This window comes from Oryzias latipes, chromosome 23, assembly GCF_053564925.1.
Source record: "Oryzias latipes strain Hd-rR chromosome 23, Olatipes_Hd-rR_3.1".
NCBI lineage: Eukaryota > Metazoa > Chordata > Actinopteri > Beloniformes > Adrianichthyidae > Oryzias > Oryzias latipes.
This window is the reverse complement of record NC_136259.1, coordinates 25,470,912-25,492,719: the sequence shown is the minus strand read 5'-3', so window position 1 is coordinate 25,492,719 and position 21,808 is coordinate 25,470,912. Positions and strand designations below refer to the sequence as shown.

The following is a 21,808-nucleotide window of genomic DNA, read 5'->3' as shown; positions in this document are numbered from 1 at the left end:
AGCATCCATCCTCGGAGACGCACTGACCCGACCAGCAGTTCTCCCTCCTGACAGAGAAGTTTGAAAAACAAGATTCCAACACAAACCTGCAGTGGAGGATAAATATGAGCGCGAGGCAGAAAAGCATGGAGGGGTTGCTGTGGATGCGTGCACGCGCGTCCTTTTACTGACAGGTCAAATGACATTTCTATTTAAAAAAATCACGTATGATGAGAAAAAAGTTTCAGGTGATTCTTAGAGTTTTCTAAATAGGTTTAAAATAACGAGACTGTCCGTGCGCGTGCCAGTCTGCTCCATCCGTGTCTTTTCGGAGCGCGCGGAGCGGAATGAGAATAGTTGAGGGGGGGGGGCATTCTTACCTCTCCCTCCCTCTCCCCCGCGCGCGCTCTCATTCACTCTGAGCTCGCGCCTCCCAGCTGGAGCTCGCGCTCTCGCACAAACGGACACCGCCGGCGCCGCTGATCGGTCGCTCTTCCTCGTATTCTTCCTCATCTTCCTCCCGGCAGACGGACGGAGGGATGCTGAACGGGAGAGCTTCTTCATCATCATCGTCGTCGTCGTCATCAGCACCATCATCCTCATCTTCCTCCTCCTCCTCATCAGCAGCGGCTGTCCTTCTCCTTCAAAAGTTGCGGAACATCCGGGCTGACCGGAGGGGTTCGGACCCGCGAGAGTCCGGCTCCGCTCAGACCGGCTCTCTTCTGGACCCCGCGATCACGGATTTATTTGGCGCACGCGCCTGCATCGATGTTTGATTGATCAGGAAGGAACCTAGCGCAAATCAATAACAGCAGGGGAGAGGGGGGCTGCTAACGGGACAGTTTGGCGGAACCGCGCAGCAGGTGAACGGCAGGTGGGGGTGGGGGGCGATCTGAACCCGGAGGGGGGAGAACCACCAGTCCCCGGGGACGGACCGTCAGCTGACAGCAGCCTGAGACCACGGCCCCCCCAGCGGAGAAGTTCCTGTGGAGAGGGGGGTGTGGGGGGTTCGCTTTAAGGATTCTCCGGTTTTACCGGCAGTTCTGGTTCTGATCATAGGAATGAGCCAACGTTTGTTTACTTATAATTGTTGCCCCCCATGCCGGTATCCCATGAGGGGGGGCATTAAAGCCTTCATCACCTGCTGAAAGTAGCAGAACTTCCTCAGATCTTCTGCTGGTTCTGGGCTGAGCAGAACTTCTGCAGAACTGAGGTTCTCCTCACAGACGTCCAGAGACCACTTTAATGCAGGTTTGACTTTTCTGCTCAGAGGAGCTTCATCCCCGGCTGAAGGAGCCCGGATGCTCCTCATCCTCCTCATCCTCGCCTCAGACTCTGCTTTTGAAATCGAGCCTCGCCGCATTGATTCTGGTCTCATCGTCGCAGAACCGATCCGCTCGCCGCCGTCTCGTCCTGCAGAGTTTGTCAGCGTTGCTCCTGAAATGTGAGACGCTCTCGTTGCTCCAGATCCACCTGGACTCTGCGCCCCGGCAGCAGCGAGGTCAGAGGTCAGGAGGGAACCGCTGAATGGATCCGGACCAACCCGTCTGACAGCAGCCAGGTCCGGGCTCTGAGCTCCCAGGTGGGTTCTCTGAGGGACTACTGGGATGGGACTGAACGATAGCAGCCCCGGCGCCATGCGGAACGGCCGCGGCCTCTCCGATCAGTGGGCCGACTCCGTGGTGGTCCGGCCTCGGACCACAGAGCGCCACATCACCGTGCACAAGCGGCTGGTGCTGGGCTTCGCCTTGTCCATCGTCACGCTCATCATTGTGACGGCGGTGGCCGTGGTCCTCAGCATCCGCTTCGAGGACTGTGGAGACCGCAGGGGGGCCCCGGGGGAGGCGGGCCCCAGGGGGTCAGGGAGGTCAAACGGGAGCAGAGGGGACAGAACGGGGGACAGAGGAGACGAGGAGTCCGTCCAGCCGTGGAGGAACCCGCGGCTGCCCGGCTCCTTGAGGCCGAGGCACTACGACCTGCGGATCTCCGTCTACATGGACAACTTCACCTTCTCCGGAGAGGTCAGCGTGGAGCTGGAGTGTCTGAACGCCACGCGCTTCATCGTCCTACACGCCGACCGCCTCGAGGTACGCCTTCTGCAGCCTATGACACAAAAACATCCCACAATACTTGGCATTCAAAAGCAGTCGGTTTTAGTGACCAGAACGGGACCTGATCAATCATCCTGATGGGTCACAAAGCAGAACCTTCAGAACTGAGAGAGTTCCTCTCCTTCAGACGCCTGGTTTTCACTCAATCCTTTTCTGCCTCATCGGTCCAAAGATCCATCTGTGTCCTTCATCAATACTGAAAACGTTCCGCTCTGACGTTCTCTCACCGTTTCCACACGACATAAACCACCTGTTTCTGATCAATAACAAAATTATGCTTTGATGCATTTTTTAATTTTAATGTCAAAGAATCAAAAAATAACGTTTGTGTTCTTGAAGCTGACGGGTGTCTTAGAGAACTTTACGACTTTGGTTGGTTTTCTTTTATCACATTTAAATTTTAAGTCGTAAATATTCTTTCGTTTTCCAAATATGTCACGGAAATCTGTCTGTACTCCGGTAAAGACCAACTTTTTCCAGAAGAGTTGCTTAGAGTCTGAATTCTAGAAAAGAAAATGGCGTCTCGCTGAAACTAGAGTCTGCTTCCGTCTGTGGCTGTTATGTAGATCTCAAATGTCCTGCCCCCACCCCATCGGCTCCACCCCTGCTGCTTCTGACTGGGTGAACACACCTGGTTCAGGTAATCCGCAGGACAGGTATGTCTGCAGGACGGCCCTTGATGTCCAGGATTGGCCAACAAATTCAAATTTGGATTGATTTGGTTTCACACTGCACTTTCAGGGGTGGACCGTCTGGCTGGAACTGTCGTGGCCACTAGAGGGCAGGATTTCTTGAATTGTGCATTGACCTGTAAAAAGAAAACCCAACCTGTACATGTCTAGTGCTTGTACTCTAAACGTTCCATCTCGCTATTCTGACAATTGTGTCCAAAAATATCAGATTCAATAACCAGAAGGAAATATTACCTTCAAATGTTTGACATTTATGGCTGCCCTTTCAGAAATTTGAGCAGTTAATATAAAAAAATATATATATAATAAGCCCCGCCCCCAGAGCGAGCCACAGAGGGGCCAGAAGTCGAAACTGAAGATTTCTGATTTGGAACTAAACAAAAATTTGAGATTTGAAAATTAAAAATAGACAGTTTGAAACCGGAAAAAACAAAATCTAGGTTATATTCGATTGCAGAAATCCGCATGAACTTTTGAGTCTTTTTTTGTTTTTATTTATTTAGAGTTTCAATCTTACAGTTTTTAGTTGTTGTATTTCAGTTTTCAAAACTATTGGCCCCAATTTGGCTCCATAGTTTTCTGTCTGCTGGATGAGTTGCAGTGCTGGCACTGTGATGTAGCGCACCAGAGTTTACTTGCAGGTTTGAACAGATGCCAGGTGAGCTGCTATAACTGAGCTATGCGAGGAAACGGACGCACAGGAAATTAGACAAAGTGTAGTTTGTGTGGACATCCTACAGGCGTCCTACGGGCACTAAAGGATCACGTGCACACCCCGTGCACGTGGCATTTGCAGGCTAGTAGGCGATCTTAACGCGATTAGAGTGTGGCGTAAAGGCGCCAAAGACAGCATCACCCGTACGTCGTAAGTGGGTGTAACTTCCATCATTCATGATACCATACGCATAACAATGGTACGTTCCATTTCGGTTCCCTTGAGGTGGCCATTCGAGCCTCAAGACACACTCCCTCCTCTCTATGACCCTCCATGGACCAGGACGACCCAGAAACTCGCAGAATCCGATCCCATACTGGTGCATGTGACTAAATCTTAAAATTCTACGTTTATACAGTGTTTATCCTACAGCTGCCGCTATAGATCATATATAGTATCAACAATACATGTTCCATCAGTGACCCAGACTTCAAGTTCTGATTGGTCCACATCAGGTCAAATAATTTAATTCAGCAGTCCTGGACGTCCACCTGAGTTCTGGTTCTCCTTGAGTCAGCTTGTTAAAGCCGAGCCACGTTTGGGGCAAATATTCTTTACTGTCTGCGTTAAAATCAGTCCAACGTTCCCACTGCGTCTGTCCAATAAAATCAGCGGCTCTGCTGCATGCTAAACCCTAACAAAGAGTGTTTATTTCCAGATTCACCCTCAGAGGTCTCTTTAACGAGGCTAATTAACCAGCAAAGTTGCTGTTTCAGCCTCTTCCTGCGACCAGCGCCTCAGAGAAATGCCCAAACATCACGATTTTTCACGCCGGCCATCCGGGGCTAATGTGCAAGACGGATAAATCAGTTTAATTTGGTCAGAGGGCAATTGAAAGGCCGTCAGCCTCGCTGGAGTTTGAGCGAGCGTTGTGGGAATCAAAAGGTGTTGTTGCGACGCAGGCGGGCCTCCTCCAAAAAAGTGCACAATTTGACAAAAATAGAGCCATCAGCTGCAGGAGAGGGAGGCAGTTAAAGGTGTTTTACAACTTAGAAATGAAGAAGAAAGGAGGAGACCAGCTCCTTTCTGCTGACCGTTTAAAGGAGCCGTCCTCCAGTTCCTTGACGGATCTCCGGCCTGCAGGCTGCCTGTGCCTTCAGATCATGTCAATGATAATGAACATGCAGAGGTGCCTTCCTCAGCTAATTTATGCCCTCCCCAGGCCTCGGCCCCGTGTCCTCCGGCTGTAAGCGCAGGATGTTCCAGACCCTTAAATCAGCCAGCAGAAAGGGAGACGGGAGCTCAGAGCAGGGATCTGAGCAGCTCGCGCTGCTTCGGTTCTAATGTCCATTGATCGGTCGGCCGCTTTGATAAGACGACGACTGCAGGAGGAAACTTTACAGCTCCGGCCGAGCTTTATGAACGCTGCGTTTAATCATTTCCAATCTTCATTTGACCACAAAAGAGGATCAAAGGAAATTTAAGGACCTCCCTGTTAAACTGCCTGCTGAGGTTTCACGGTTCTTTCAGGAAAGAGACAGAAAACCAAAGCTGGAGGCCGTGAAACACAGCTGCTGGTCATTGGTCAGACGTGAAGATACGTGCAGGGAAAGATGTGATCTGAACCACGTTAAAAACACACATGAATAAACGCAAAGAACACGTAAATGTAGAACATCAACGTGTGTGATTATTGTGCTGTTTATATTTATCAGTTATTGGTGCGTCAATTGTGTAATTCTATCATGATTTGTGCACCGTGTGCGTGATGTAAAAGTTAAACATTGGTGGTAAATGCGTGAAAAGTCTGTTAGACATATGTGGAAATTTTTAGGTATGCATTTCGCAAAAAACACACCCAATTGTGTAAGATTAACGGTTAATTGTGTAGAAAAGACGTAAAATATGCGTAAAATTTCAACCAACCAAAAATTCTGAACAGCTTAAAACCGATTTAACGTAAAGAGCCGTCGGCCAAAATCCTTGACAGACATCTGAGCACATCGACAAACGCAAGAAACACTGATGAATTACGCACATCACGCATGAATCATGGAAGACGAGCTTTCATACATGGAACATGTAGGTATTGGCCGTGTGACACGTCGTTCCCTTTCACTGTTCTTTCTTCAGACCATCTTTTCATACTATCAACTTTCACCAAACAGGAACAAAACATGAAAAAATGTGACCTAAAAACAAATCTCTGCTTATTTGTGGATCTGATTTGTCATTTTAAAGACCTACTCCCATGAAAACGGTGTTTCTAACATGTTCTTGTTCCATTTTCCCGATGAAAATTAAGCTAGAGATTGACAGTAAAAGTGATCAAATCACGGGGTTTAGAACAAATATGGCTTGAAATGGTCTTTTATTGAGATAAATGAGTAAAATAAAAGCTCTCAAATAAACCAACGAATGTAATGTTTAGAGAAAAAAGGCTGTGGAAACCTCTCTGACCCCCTCCCAGCATCGCTTTGAGAGAAAACCTTTTCTCATCACGTCAGGAAACCTTTCTTCTCCTTGTAAATGTAGGGACATTTAGGGACTCTTTTGTGTTTATTATTAATGGATTTGGGAACAAAATAATTTTTATTATCTTTAAAACCAAAACTTGGGAAGGTCTCACTTTTGAGTGAAGCTTTTCATTTATCCAGGTGACGTTGGAGCATCTGGACTTCGAATCGTCGTTGAAACGTTTCATCGCTCATCCGAGTGGCTTCGTCAGTCTGCTGATCTCTGCCTCACCTCCGGCTCCGGCAAAATGAAGCCGATTCAGTCGCCATTTTTCCAAAATACGGGCGCCGTCATTTGTAGCCAGACGACAGTGATTGGTCTGAGTCGGTCTGAGCCACATTTTTATGGCAACTATTGTCGCAAATCCTGAGTAAGCGCGTTTGAAGTCCACAGCCCTTCCACTGAAAGCATCGCGGGAGAATCTGTCAATCAAACGTTCGAGATGATTGGTCAGTTTATAACGTACATAACTTGTGATAAAGAAAAAACTATCAAGAAAAAAAAGACGATTGTCAAAAAGATGTTAAAGAAAAGTATCAGATCCAGAATGGGTCTCCTGACCAATAATATGAGTAACAGCTGTTTATTTCTCTATAGAAGTCTATGGGATTCTGAATACCTGGAGCCAGCAGGTACTTCCTGTTTGGAACGCCTAGGGGGAGGGGTCAGTTTGTAATAAACTGGTTTTGTCCGAATTCTTTCCCTACTCACTATATAGAGTGTTCTCCATTTTTTATCGCTGTCCGAATCTACCATTCCTAAATCCAGTGCCCTGGAAATTACCCAGAAGTCTCTGCGAAAAATCCAGTGTGCATCGATGCTCACTAGATCGGTGAATACAGACCACAATGCATTGCGTTGGAACAAATTTTTTTGTCAAAAAAAGTTTTTAAATGTATCTTTTTGATAAATTGTCAACGTTTTTATCTTCAGAAGAAGGTGGACTCATAAATAATCATCGTAAAACGCTCATATCAATTAAATTTTAACTTTGCGAAATCGATGACATCATATCCACCGTTAAAAAAAACAAAAGTAGGAAGGGTGGTGTCCAAACTGCTTTTAAAATCCAGAACACTAAATAGTCCTGCACTATATAGTTTTTTAGTATTTATGGGTCAGGGCGGGAATTCGGATAGAGCCACTATCTATGGCGATGGTCGCTGCCCTATACTAGTCCTGATCCACTAACTCACAGTGGAAGAGACTCGGTGTGAAACGCTGCAGCCGATGGCGTTCAAACGTGAGAGTTTTGAAGAGAGCGGAGACACTTCTTTGGAAGTGGTCGCCTGAACCTGCGTTTCCAAGCCCGGTGTGAGTGTAGCATCAGGCTTCTCAACATTTCCGCATCATTCAGTCAACCTAAAAGACATCCTTCTCCTGCAGGCGAGTGCAGGTTTCAATGTTCCATATTACCATGAAGCATCCGTCAACGGGGGCTGTTGTTCTCTGAACCCAGGTGGGGCGATCCTACAGGCGCAGAGGCTCTGAAGTCATTAAAAGCATCTGCTGGTTGGTAAATGTTGGTTAAGATTAGTGTTAACATCCTTCCCATAAAATCCATCCCAGCTGCTTATCCGGAGTCTGCCCGAAAACCAGAATCGCCTGAGTCCAATAAACTGTTGCAGCAGCAGGAGTTTCACCATCCAGAAGGGATGAGCTGCAAACAAACGTCAGAATCAAAAAGCATTTTGGAGCATCTGAATGCATCTCGCAGCTCTGTGGCGGCGTTTGCTGACTCAGCAGAAACGCATCCTTTTAATCCCATCGCTTCCAGTCGGCCTCCGAGTCCGCATCGATCCGCCCCTTCGTCTAATAACCAGACCGGCTCGCTCAGACGCTCACCGCGTTTAATTGGTGGAGGATCACTGATGTGTGACAACGGACTTTCCAAACCGCTGCTGGGCGCCCTCCCATCATGCACTGCTGCTCAGACCACAGCCCACTCATCGCTGCTAGCTCTCTGTCAGGCTGTTTGCTCATTTTAATCAATTCATTGTAAAAAAAAAAGGAACAGCTTTAAGATTTACAAGCAACGACGGTGAAAATAAATCGATACAACTCCAACATTGAACAGAATCTCATGCATCGCCTCAGCTAGCTGTCTGATTGGCCGTATTTCCACCTGATTGGTTAGCGTGGGACAAAAGTAAACTGCGAAAGCTAGAAAGTTCTGCCCCAACAAGTCTGTAACTCGTTTCACATGATCATGCTTTTATTGTGAAATCCCTCATTACTGATGCTGACAGGGCCACAGGAGCCTCAGAAGAAGCCTGTCAAGCAGAGGATTAGCAGAGTGATCCCCGGTGTGAGCTCCTCCAGAGGCCAGATAAGAGACTTTGTGGTTGGACGTCTCTGAAGCTCAAGCGGTCGGCTGCCGGCATCCTCCACCAACATCTGCATCTTTTATTTTTCTGCTTTTCTTCCTTTTGGAGCCGCATGAACTGTTTTCCCTTCCCCGGATCACCGCTGTGTCTCTCTAAGCCTGAGGTGGGCACTGATGGCCGCATTCCCATTGCCCATTCATTGCCCACCCCTGCTGTAAGCTGACACACCTGTTCAGGTCATTAAAAATGAAGTTTACTTACATTTGCATCAATGTAACCCTTTAATACTGGAGATGTCGCCTGTGACACAAAACTACAGAACTCTTCGACCTTTTACGAGGTTTCTATCATTTCATCAGATTTAAAGCTTCTTTTCTCCGCTTCAGAATCACTTGGATGCTGTAAATTGTTGCTGAGTTTACAATAATTCCAAAGAATCTGTCAGCACTGAAGCTGAAGCTCAGATGTTAAAGGGTTAAAGAGTAATTCCACGTGTTCATCTTAGTTAGAAGCACTTTGGTGTGACCGTAACCATACAGGCCTTTGGCCGGGTCGCAATGTCAAAATAGTGGCTTAGACAAAAATGTTTGAGTGGTTACCATGGCAACATCATTATTCTCTGATCTTTATACCAGATTGTAGCTTTGGATGGATTTGGGGGTCCATTCGTTCTGGTGCAGCTAGCATGAAGCCGCGTTAACCCACCACCTCTGTTATCAGGAACCTCCATGTTTATAGACTCACTCCAGCCGTCTTTTGATCCAGTTTCAAATCGTTCCCAGTGGTCTTTTTATGGGGATTAGGCCGATTTTAGCCAAAATTAAAAATCTCCTGTCGTTTTCAAGGACATAGTTTCTGCAGATCGGGCGTTGTGGGCGGGACTGTTGATGCGGAGCAACCCCCCCCCCCCCCCCTTCCACCGCTGTTCCTAAGACCTCTGTTTACATTCACTTCTGCTAGCTAACAGCTAACGTTACCGCTGCAGCAATAATGGCGAGCAATATTAGAATGACCTAAATGTTGCCCGGTTGTCATGACAACAATATACAAGTCACTGACTACACGGGCAAAAGAATTACTCTTGAGCGCATGTCCACCACCAACAGTTGGAAGAATCGTGGTATAAAATGTTGTAGCAGTGCAAATCTCTTAATCCAAGCGTTTTCTTTCACAGCTCTATTCCAATAGTTACTCCTGTCGGGCACAAACTGCAATTATGCATTATCAGTTTATCTTCCATGATCGATTTTCAAACCAAATCCAAGTCTCTAGTCAAAGATGACCTGATTTAACTTGTGAGGTGCGTTCAGTGGCCACGCATTTTGTACGTAGGGCCTGAAAATGGCCGTAAAACTTGCATAGTGACGCAGAAACCCGAAATGCACATTCACGCACTTTTACATTGGACTTTTAATGTTGTGTTTTGTTGCCTGAAAATCTTCCAGAAAAGCAGTGGAATTCCACGGAGGCGTATAAAACGGATCTCTCTGTAAACTGATGCTTTTGAAATGTGGCTGTTCTGAAAGCTGTTAGAAATGAGCCCGAACACTTGAAATGTATTTAACGAGGTTCTTTTCTCCTGAACTCTCCCTCCCCCTCCAGGAAATGCGTCGGATAATCAGCGGGATGATTAATTTTAGAAAGAAGGGGCCTTGATTGTTTGCATCATTTCACACCAAAAATGGTTAAAGTGAGCAGCACGGGTGCATGCTGTTTGATTTAGTATTTAAGTATGCGCTCGTGATGCTCCCACTGCGGTGACCCACAAAGACCTGCCTCGCCATTGTGGCTGATTAGGCCTCTTCTCTGGACTGCGTGGGAGCGCCTGCATGCTGGCATTTCCCTCACAACCTGCCAGTCATGTTGCACCTGCTTGCTCACCTGATCTTCAGGTGCTATAAGTTTGGTGACATTTAATTTAATTACCAGCAAATCCCCACTCAGCTTGACCCTCCGCTCCGGTCTAATGAGCGGGGAAAAGCAAAAATCACTTTGAGGTTTTAACCAGAGTCTCCGTTTTCTCACCAGCTGCCGTCATCCTCAGACTCACAAACACGTCTGCGGGTCTGAACAGAGACGGCGGTCTGCAAACGCCGTTTTGCCAATGACGCACGGTTTACCCAACATGTGGCCTCTGTCACTTCTCCATAGCAAACACGTCCAACAGCTGGCTTTGAACCACAGCTGGCTTTGAAAAAAAATTTGTTGCTTAGCAACAGTTTTTCAACTGACATGCTGTAAACGCAGTGAAAATGCACTGATCTGCGGAGGGCCGAAGAGCAACGATAATTAATTTGAAACATGGACTGATCCAATCTCTAGATTTAGTAAAACCCTTTTTAATCCAGACTATCTGATGGTGTTGGAAAACCCGGTAATAATGTTCTTTTCCTTTTGAAATAATTTGTGATGCGTCCTGCAGCCCAGACGGTTTAAGTTCAAATGAGGAGACAGCTGTTGTTTTGAGGAGAAGCGTGTAGAGTGTCTTCACGAATCCCGTTTCACATCTGGATTTAGATTTTTCATGGAAAGTTTAAAAAAATATAAATCTTCCGTGTTGGACATTCCCAGTGTGACCTGCTCCATCTTACATTTAAAATTAATTAACGTGGATAAAAGTGTTAGCAGGGATCATAAGTGAACCCAGAGGTACCATCTAGAAGATGCGACTACACAATGTGTCTCGAATGAATGAGTTTCTACTAAAGATCAGCAAATATGGAATAAATATGTAAATTAGTAACAACTGAATATGGAAAATACATCCAATTTTTACAATATGAAAGTTTAATAGACCTCCAGAAGACCCAATGAAAAAATTAATCTTGTCTCTGCACATGGATCACACAACAGTCGCATCTGTTTTGCACACACATTGTAAAATTCTCATTTATGTCTTGCATCCTTTAAAGCAAAATTAAATGTTGCCAATAAAGTCACATTAATTGCTGGATTTATTTATTTTTATAAGTTCAGCAGATTTTTTTTGTTATTATTCGACAGATAAAACAAACTGTAGAGCGTTTAAAGACAGCTCTGGTAACAGTAATTTGGTAGGAAAATCGGCTATTTCTTTTTTTTCTCTAGCTGCAGTACTTCAGCCTCACCGCTAGGTGGAAGTACAGTTCATGCCTGGGCTTGTGTCTGCGTATCCGGTTGTGAAGTGCTGCCGCAGAAACTACGTCAAACTTTTTCTTACTAGTTTATAAAGCAGAAATGTCGGAACTGTAAGTATTTTTAGTTAGTAAAACAACGTAAATGATACTTAAATGTTTTTTGGTATTGTTTACGGCGCTCGTGCTAGTCTTAACCGTTTAATGATAAATCCTATCAGCTGCTAGCATGATCAAGCTAGCAAATAACCCGCTAATTAATTTTTTTTGTTGTTTTTTCGTCTGTTACTGCTTTAAAGAACTTTAAACGGCGTTAAAGTGTTGATGTACGGCAAATATGGAAACTGTTGGTCTAATTTAATACCTTCATTACTGTTTACTTTTATAATCAGGAAATACTAAATACCCAGAAAGGAGGCTACTGGACTTTCACTTTACCGTAACAGTTCTTGAATGTTCTGTAACCAAAAGTGAGGCGTTTGTTTTCCTAAAAACAAACAAACAATCTGTTCTTTATCAAAAGGTTTGAAGCGCGAGTAACCTTTAAACTTCTGGAGTTATCGTTCACACATTTGAATGCTGTTTATGCTTGATTAACCAGAGCTCTGTGATGTGTGATGTTCCCCTCCTATGTAGACGAGGGTCATGTGGAGTGTAATTTAAGTCTTATTGACTGTAAACTGTTGCAGTAAAATGGAATTGATGTTTTAGGTTGTTTTCCTATTTGTTCATGTATCGCAAGTTTTATCTTCATTGCAAAATTGATCAGTTATATCGCAAGTTTTCCTCATATCGTGCGTACATTTTCCTGTATTTTATCCGGGCATTCCTGACACATTACTGTATTTTATCCTGGCGTTCCTGACACATTCCTGTATTTTATCCGGTCTGGGGACTGGCACAGGGGGATCCAGTATTGGGGCCCCCATGTGGCTACATTGGTAGGCAGTAGCAAGTAGGGTCTTCCCCAAAGACCCACACTGGATGAAGCTCGTTCTGCACCCTGGGAATCCAACCCTGATTTTCTGCTTCAACATTTTGCACCAAGAATCTTCCAATCCACAGTTGATCGATTGTCAAACGGCTCTGTTTTGGAAAGGACCCATACTTCATTACTAAAAGTGAGACCCTGACTGGTCAAAGTTTGAACTGGTTTAGGTTTGACTTTCAAAGGCTGCACCTTTTGTATGTAAAGCCCCAAAAATGTCACTAAAACTTGCCTAGCAACACAAGGATGTGAGATTTTTGAACACGGAAGGTCAAATTGTGCGTTTACATGCGTATACTTCTCTTTTAAAGTGGTCGCTTGAACCGGTGTTGCTGAGTGTGATGTGAACGTAGCTTAATTGTTATTGTGCCTTCGTTAAATTAGTGAGACCTTGTGCTTAAATTGCTGCAACTTTGTCAGGTTTCCTGCAGTTTAGAGAGCAGCCTGTGACCAGTCTTCAAGTGACAAAAAATGGATGTTCCTCAGTATGAGTTCACCAACTATTACTGCACCTTGAATGTCACAGAGTCTGCCCGGTTCAGAACGGTTCTGTTACCAGAACACAAAGCTGTTTACCCAAATCAGCTGTTGCCTCAACGCCAAAATCGTACAAAACTGAAATTTTCTGAGAAATGTGTAAACGGAGGACATGGTTAGTGGTCAAGAGTCCAATTGAAATCTCTGGAGAGAAGAAGCTGCAGGTCACAGGAAGCTGTGAACCTTTGTTTACATTCAGCATTGCTCACTGATATGATTCATGCGTGTCATAGAATAGATGTATTTATAATGCAGAAGCCTCATCGCAGACGCCAGAATGAACTCAATCACGGCTTCCCTGCTCCTCAGGTGGACAGAGTGTCCGTCACAGCTGAAGGTGCCGGCGGCCGGCCCGCCAACAGGCCAGGGGGCGGAGTCATGCGCATCCACCGCCACTTCCCCTTCCCGGCCAACCAGATGTACGTGGTGGCGCTGCACCGCGAGATGAAGCCCATGAGGGTTTACCGGCTGAACATGAGCTTCGACGCCGCCATCGAGGACGAGCTGCTGGGCTTCTTCAGGAGCGCGTACAGCCTGCACAGGGAAAGACGGTAAAAAAACCACACGCAAACACACGCTTGTTTTTCAGCAGCAGCAGGTGGTTCACCAGAAAAGGTCAGAGCCGCACATCCGCGACATTGATTAACTCGCACACTGGGTGTGTGCGAGCGTTACTAGGTGTGTGTTTAAGCTATCAAACCGCACACATCGGGCTCCGTCCTTATGAATTTCCCATAAGCCTCTGAGCCGTTTGTGCACCACACTCGAGCCCCACAGGGCTGATGGGAAACAGACGGTGGTACATTCATTAGATTAGGCATGAGGTCCTTCGTGTGTGTGTGTACACATGTGTGTGCATGCATGTGTGTGTGCACATCAAAAGATTATGCTGGTATCAGGAAGTAAAATCAGGCTCAATCCTGAGAGTCCTGCTTAACAAGGTGTTTACCTTTTCTGGATTAGTAAAAACATCAGAACTCACAGCAGGAGCTCAAGATAAAGTTAGCTTAAAGAAACAATTAATTCATCCGCTTTTTAATTTCCTTCGGGATTAATTCAGCTTCTTCTTCTTCTCATTCAAATTTTACCTTTAATAAATACAATAAAATCACGAGATATATTGGCCTTTAAAGATGTTTTCAATGATGTTTTCATTAGTTTTGTTGCAAAAATTAAAAATAATAAATGAAGACTTTTTCTTTATTTTGCTCAAATAGTTTGTATTGGTGACACAATTTTGCATAAACAAACCAAATTTGGGTTTGAAAGTATAAAGATGAAATGAAGCAAAAGTTTCTTTGTATCTAGCAGCAGATCATTTAACCCTTTAACTCCAGAGCCTCTTTTGACATGAAAAATTCTGTATTTAGATGTTTCCGACAACGTCTCTGGTGTTAAAGTCCCGCTCCGATCATCTTTTGATCTATTTCCGAAGCATTCCCAGTCCTCTTTTAAAGATGATGATGTTGTTTTTAGCCAAAATAAAAAACCTGAGTCGTTTTCTAGGACATAGTTTCTACAGAGCGGCAGGAGTTAATTAGAAATTCACCTCTGAGTTGTGGGCGGGGCTGTTGTCATGGTGTAACCCCGCCCCTCCTTCCCCTCCCTGTTGCTGAGAGCTCTCTGTTTACCTGCTCTCTCTCGCTAGCGGAGTAGGGAGCTTATGGCCTGCCCAGCATATTTTTTGTGTCACATATATGATCTTTTTCAAAATAATTTTTTCTTCTGCTTCAGATATTATACTCAAGAATTTAAAGCGTAATTTTCTTTGTATATGTCCTCCATTATGAGAAAAGCACCCCAACAACATGTTAAAAACACAATTTTTATCAGTGGGTAATCAAAGGGTTAATGCAGTCTGAAAGCTCAGATATGTTTGTTTTTTACTTTTTTGCTTTAGATTCAAGATTTTCTGTGGCATTTTAAACTGAATGTTGTTAAAATTTGCATTAAATAAATGTAAAATTTCTTTTTCAGCTTTTTATAAAGACAGCAGAGTGGATGTAAACTGGAAAAGTCTCACATTTTTACCTTTTGGCAGTTAAATCCCTCTTATTTTACTTTTGTAAAATTGTTCTTGATGCAGAAGAAACCAAACAAATTCAGGAAATCCTGACATATGAGCATTAAAACTGAATAAAGTCTGGTTGGCGTCTCTCATTAGGCGAGGCTAACCCTCTCCACCCGTCAGATCTGTTGTCGGTGTGTTTGCAGCACCACTGCACAGGCTGCTGCTGTTGTGGATCAATCCTGGATCAATACAGCAGCTGCCGGACCAGCAGAGCTCCATCACAGCACAACGACCTGCTAGTTAAAGATAAATGCGGCCATCCACAGAAACCAGGTTACAGCGGAGTCGCTCTAACCTGGTTTCTGTGGAGTCGCACGGAGGAGCCTGTTTCCTGAAGGAGAGGAGCATGGGTAATTTACATGTTTACATGACCATGACAAATAATTTCAGGGCAGTGGGCTCGCCCGGATTTATTGCAATTAATCCTGTAAGGAGAGAAAAAGCCTGTTAACAAGTGGAGAAAAAAACAGACATGAAGGTCTCACAAAGATGATAATCTAGCAGGTTAGCAAGGACACAGAAAACAGCTGATTATTTGTACAAATAACTTTGTTTAGAAAAACCAAAGTGCCAAAAATGCCACGCTCACTCTGTGTTTGTGGGTCTGTGTGTTTGTGTGCGCACAAAGCTCTGTTAACTTAAGGATTAGCTTGAGGCAGTGGTGCGGCTAATGCTAACACACTTTCTGCTGTGAGATTTGCCAAACATCCAGGGTTCCTCTAAAGCCCGAGCCAGGCTTAAACGCTTAAAAGGCTGGAAGGGGATGAATTAATTAACACACACACACACACACTGACAAACACAAAAACACACACCGTGTCAAGCTTGAGCCTAAAATTGATCCTCGTGTAAATCGTGGAAAGCTGAGTTAGCTGTTGTTTCCCAGTAGAACCAGTTCAGTTTAGGATCATTTTAGTCTCTGCTGCAGCAAATCCATTCACTTGTTGTTTGCGCATAACACACAACAACCCGCATTCATGCATTAATATGAAAAGTATTTGCCTTTACCTTGACGTGACGTGACGCCCCTCAAATCGGTGTTCCCCAACCTTTTTGCAGGCTAGGGGCCGAATCAAAGTCAGACTAGGCTGAAGTTAGCGTCTGATTTATTTATTTATTTTATGCTTCTAGTTTCCCTTCATTTCTATGGGTAACGTTTATCTTGATTCATGCATTTTCATGTAAAGTGTGGTATCAAAAAACCAATGACCATTTAAAATGCAATATATTTTTTTCTTTTTTCTGATATTTCATTCTTTAATAACGTAAAATTGTAATTTCAAAAATGGTGGTGTCGAATTGTAATGTAAAATTATAATGTTTCATATGGAATTCTAAATTACTAAATGCATTTTCAAATTGAAAATTGAACTGTCAATTGAGAGTTGAATATCGCATTGCGTAAAAAAAGAAACGGGGGGGAAAAAACGCGCATACTTTTTTTTTTGCACGTTTTTGATTCAGATAATCCAACAGATACTCAGATCAGACATACACTACTGGGTTCAAAGAGAATGAATTCTTTTCCTAATGTGTGCGTTGACAAAAGTAAATGCGTCTGGTTGCTACAGTAGAATAACTTGTAAGAGAGGAAAAAGAAACGGTTAGAAAAGCTAAAACAGTTGAAATGGAAACAAACCAGAGCAAAAGGCCAAGTTTAGAAAATGGATGACAATGAAGCTTAATGAAGGTTGATGATACCTATGGGTCTGTCGTCTGTCTGCAGCAGAAAGACACTTTTTCTGTAAATAGACATTGTTGTGGTTAGCCATTTTCTTTTTCCATGAGCTAAACTGCCCAATGATTGGGTCAATTAAAATTCCGTAGATTTTTTAAAATTGTCCTAAAGCTTCATGGCTTTAGGAAAGGCAGCTTTCTTTGGAACACTGTCACATTTGTAAAGAACGTTCCTCCGTCCGGTTACTAGCAGAGCAAAGTTCCATTTATGAAGGTCTTCCCAAATCTTGTCAGCCAACGCCAAATGGCTTACGCCCCGTTGCCATGGAAACCAGCTGGTTTTTCATCTATAAATGAGTTGAGGATCGTGGGACAAAGCGTCCGACCGTTCCCTTTCCAGACAGGCTGACCGCACACAGCCGGTCTCATGACCGCTTCTCACCGTTCGGACCGTCCTGGGGGGGCGGGATGAAGTCAGCTGGTCGTGTCATACAGCTCTGTAACATCCGGCTCCTGTGGAGTTGCTCTGTTTTCCTAAATCCTCCAGGAGCTCATTTGCACTCAATGGTTTACTGAATTCAGCGAATATAAAGTGAGACTTTAGCTTTTGTTGCTTCTGGAGCTCTCATTGGGATTCTTGTCAGAAAGCAGAGTTAATGCGACGCTGCTCTCTGTGGAACACTGCAGGCGTGACGCATTCACCAATGTAAATAAAATGAGTTTGGGATCACTTATGTCTAAACTTTGAGGAGGTTCTTTTAATTAGACTGAAGCTTCAGGAAACACTGGATGCACAGAAAGAAGCCGATCCGTTAAAGGCACCGTCTCACCATCGCAGCCTTCTGGTCTCCTCCTCTGACCTGACAGAGTAATCCGCCGTGGAGATGAGATATTTCAGATCGATACCGCGCTCACCCTCTCTGCAGCGTGTCAGAGGGTAACCTATCTAACATGGCAGTCAGCTGAGGAAACTTCATAAATTCACTCATTCTTTGAGCCTCTACAACCCTCACACCGGCACCCACGCCGTGGGAGGGTAATGGAGGTCTCCACGAGCGCAGTAGCGGTTCTGACCCGAGCGAGACATGTGACTCAGAGGCTGCCCGGGTCACATTTTACTGACCGCAGTAGTCCAGAGGGCGATGAGGGCTACCGAGCTCAACCATCCAGCGCAATTTCTGACCAGCATTTTTCTGATGAAGAAGAAATCTGCCGTTGGCGTCATTTCACTTCAAAGCTGAGTTCAAGAGCAGCTTTGGGAGTCTGTTCATGTCATTACTGTGCTCTCCTCCCTGCTGCGTGGATCCCACTTTAACTCCAGAGTGAAAACAAGCTGCTCATTATCTGAAATTAAGGAAATCATCACATAAAGCGCGCCTCCAAATGATCAGATTTTGGTCTCCAGCTGTTGTTTAGCTGGGAATGGTAAACTGGCCTTTTAGATTTCTAAAGGATTCTGTTAGTTTTAACATTAAAGGCTTTTAAACAGATTGAACTTTAAGAGGCAATTGGAAAAAACCTTACGCAACCTGTGGGTTTGACTCACTTCCAGCTGTCCTTCCAGTTCTTTTGCTAGTTTAGCATCAAATGTGCAATTTAGATCATTTCATTTTAACTGTTCAAGCTGCTTTACACAAATCTAGCATTTTGCTTTGGTATTAATTTAGCATTTTTAGCAATTATTTTCGCATCGACATCTTTGAGGAACAATTTCAAATTATTTCAAAACTAGAATTTTTGACGTGTAGCTCTTTAGCTTTATGTAATTGTGGTTGTTTTCTTTGGTTTTATGATTTTCCGTGTATTCATTATTGTGCATACGTGTAGAGGTTATTCTATAGTCCAGCTCTTTTCTAAACTTATTGCATTAAAATGTTTCGGGTCCTCTTCATTGCTATGAAAATCTTTAATTTAGCATGTTAACTTTATCAGCTGTTAAACACAGAATTGAATCACACTCTCTGAGGAAAATAGAAAAGTTGAACTTTAACTTTCCTTCAAAGTTTTTAAATTTTTCGACATTCTTCTTCTGAATGATCCATGGGGGGTGTGGACCAGCCTCCAGCAGCTGAAAGCCACCACGCATTGATGGATTCCAGCTGTAATTTGAATTCCTGTGTGTTTCCACCTATTCATAAGTGACCTGCAGGTGACCCACGGCAGACCCAGAATTAGTCAAATTAAAATAATATATATATATATACACAAGCTCCAGGCTGAGCAGTCAGTTCCTGTCAAAGCTGCTGCCAGATTTGGTTGCCAGAAGCATAAATTAGCATCACAGCTAAAGAAGACTTTTTAAGGGCAACGAGCATGAACAAAATGACCCTGATGAACATCATCAACCTGCTGTCACACTCCTGGAGCGGATAAAATATCCTTGCAAGTGAGGATGGGAGGTCTTTTTTCATGGAGACAAAGCAGCAGCGAGGGAGGAGGTAGAGGGGCTGCACAGGACTACTGTGGGAAAGAAGATTTATGGACAGCAACAAAATAAAAATACAGAAACTGAGGCGATATGTAAAGCCTCAGCCGCATGCCCTGTATGGGGAATCGATCCGTACGGGTGCTGCAGATTTTTAAGTTGTTTAGGTCTGTTGAGGGTCCTAAAGCGGAGTGGCTGCATTTTAAGGGGAGAACAGGAGTGTCTTGCAGTTCCATTTTCATGACGGCTACCTCAAGGGACGTCATGAAAATAGATCGTACCATTATCGTGCAAAGTAAATGTACGGATAATGGAAGATCCACGCACTTATGATGTACAGGCCATGTGTGAGTACTAACTTCACGTTACGTGTAGCATAAGTGTTCACTACGACTTGTCGCCTGCAGCATGCCTGTAGAAAAAAGGCATCAACATTTTCTCTGTACAGGTTCACTGAGACGTGTATGACCTTCAGAATTCCTGGGCTTCACCTGCATGAGCCGTATACGGATTTGACCATTTTTCGTTGGCAGAAGATCTACCTGTAATGACTAAGGTTCAAGCACTGGCATGTGGTGTTGTATAACACCAGCGAATGTGGGACACTCTGTGCCCCCCAGGACTGGCAGGACCGAGGTCCAAGCAGCAGCAGAATCTCAGTAGACTTCCTCAAAGTAGAGTCAACCCCAGAACGTCTGACCTCTGTAGGCCTGTTGTTTGGGAAGCATGGGGGTTGCAGGGGTTATCGTACATGAGGAGCTCTCGAACCCGTGAACGTGGTGTGTGTAGAAGTGTGTGATTGGTGGTGGTGTCCTCTGGTGCTGTGACGATTGGTGGATCATTACATGTCGATGCTGTAGTTGCTTCAGCCTTGGACAGAGGTGGATGTTCAGCTGCATTAAAGCTCTTACAATCACTTCTCCACAAAACTATCCTCAACCATCCTGGCGTTTGTCTCATCTTGGCTTTCCTGGTTCCAAACAGAAAGAGTCTTGTTGTTTTTCACTATTTGGTATAAATTAATGTAGGCAGATTTGATATCTTTTCCCTTTTTTCACGATCCGCAGGAATAAATCCAGAAGTCTGTCCGGGAATGATTCTGATTAGCACCTGAACAAATCGGTTCTTCTTCGGCGTTTTATGTATTTCAGACTGTCAGTTTTTGCTTGCTGATAGAGGTTTCACCTTGACCAAGGAATAAAGAGCTGTGGTTATGGATCGTGTAAAATCTCAGCAAACTGTAACAAAAACAAGTCAATGTTCTAGTTCACTTAAGAATCTAAATATGAGGCAGAAGCTTAAAATAAAAATAAAAACCTGATTCTTCCTCGACTGAGGAATCAATTAATTTGACAACCGGGCAGAACAGGAAACGAAAGACGGTGGCTCCTCTTTTATTAGCTCCTTCCCCTTCACTGACCCTGCTCCCTAAATAAAACTGAAATCTGAATAAACATCTCCATCAGTCACAGATCTTACTCGGAAGATGATGAATCAGCCTCTTTTGATTCTTCTCTGTAAGACTATAGCAGCAGCGGTGGTACATGCTGCAGTCTGCTCAATGTGAAAAAGGAGAATGGTAATGTGAGACCGTTTAAACAGATCGGTGTGTCCGCAGTGACGTGTGGGATAGAAATGAAGCTCTCAGATGTTCTTCTGTCCATCATTACCAAAAGTTCCTTTAATGAAACGCTGTTTACGCCTCACACCCACAACAAATGGGTCAAAGCTTTGTCCACACCTCAAAAACCAAAGCTTTAGTCGCCTGCTCCTGTGGGGGAGTTGACCTGTTTGGGTGCTGCAGGTTTTTGGATTGTCCAGTCGTTCTGCACACAGGAGAAGGAGAGAGTGTCCCTCGTGTGATTTGCAGCTTTAATTAGATGCTATAGTTTATTTTTACTTGTGAACTCAGTGTAGCTTTATTGAAGATGCTTTGTTTTTCCTCCGTTTCAGCTAATAAACAGCAAAGATCTGGAGGACGTCCCTTGTCAACTGAACTGTTCCTGTCTGGAAATTCAGCCCACAGATTTTTCTCAATAAGGTTTTGAAGGTCCTGGATTCAGTTCTGCTCCAGATTGTGAATTTATCTTTAACATCCAGTGTTTTCCCAGAACCACTGAAAACAGTTGTAGTCAAACCCCTCCTAAGAAGACACAGTCTAGAAAAAACACAAATGAACAACTACAGACCAATATCCAACCTGCCATTTTTAAGTAAGACCATTGAAAAAGCTGTTTTCAATCATTTAAAAGAATTCTTAATAAGAAACAACTGCTGTGATGTTTTTCAGTCAGGCTTCAGACAGCACCACATCGCTGAGACAGCTCTGATTGCAGTGACCAATCATCTACGTTTGCTTACAGACAGTAGAAATATGACAGTGCTGGTTTTCTTAGATCTCAGTGACCCATCTGATATAGTTGACCACACTATATTACTCAAATGTCTGGAATAGTGGGTGGGTCTCACTGGGCCAGTACTAAACTGGTTCAAAACATACTTGGAGAATAGGAAGTATTTATGTCGATTGGTAACTTTTCATCTGAGCTAACATGTGGAGTTCTCCAAGGCTCCATCCTGGGGCCACTTCTATGTGCATCTATATGCAAATTGATCTATATGCTCCCACTTGCCTGGGTTATAAACAACATCAACCTCAGTTACCATAGTTATGCAGATGACAAACAGATTCATATGACATTTGACTCCAGGAGGC

General features: G+C 44.2%; 1 protein-coding gene across 4 annotated transcripts in view; it reads left to right on the top strand.

Annotated features, from left to right (window-relative positions):
• The first annotated feature begins 376 nt into the window (after nucleotides 1-376).
• LOC101170139 (thyrotropin-releasing hormone-degrading ectoenzyme) overlaps nucleotides 377-21,808 on the top strand; it is a 169,251-nt gene continuing 147,819 nt past the window's right edge. The window contains exons 1-2 of one of the 4 annotated variants that reach the window (XM_078942045.1): nucleotides 377-2,066; nucleotides 13,229-13,470. In XM_078942045.1, the coding sequence (XP_078798171.1) occupies nucleotides 1,587-2,066; nucleotides 13,229-13,470 (722 nt within the window). In that variant the 5' untranslated portion in view covers nucleotides 377-1,586. Of the gene's footprint in view, nucleotides 2,067-10,529; nucleotides 10,656-11,350; nucleotides 11,509-13,228; nucleotides 13,471-21,808 lie in introns of those variants that run through there. The other 3 variants (XM_023952251.2, XM_078942046.1, XM_023952252.2) reach the window with 3 other exon arrangements.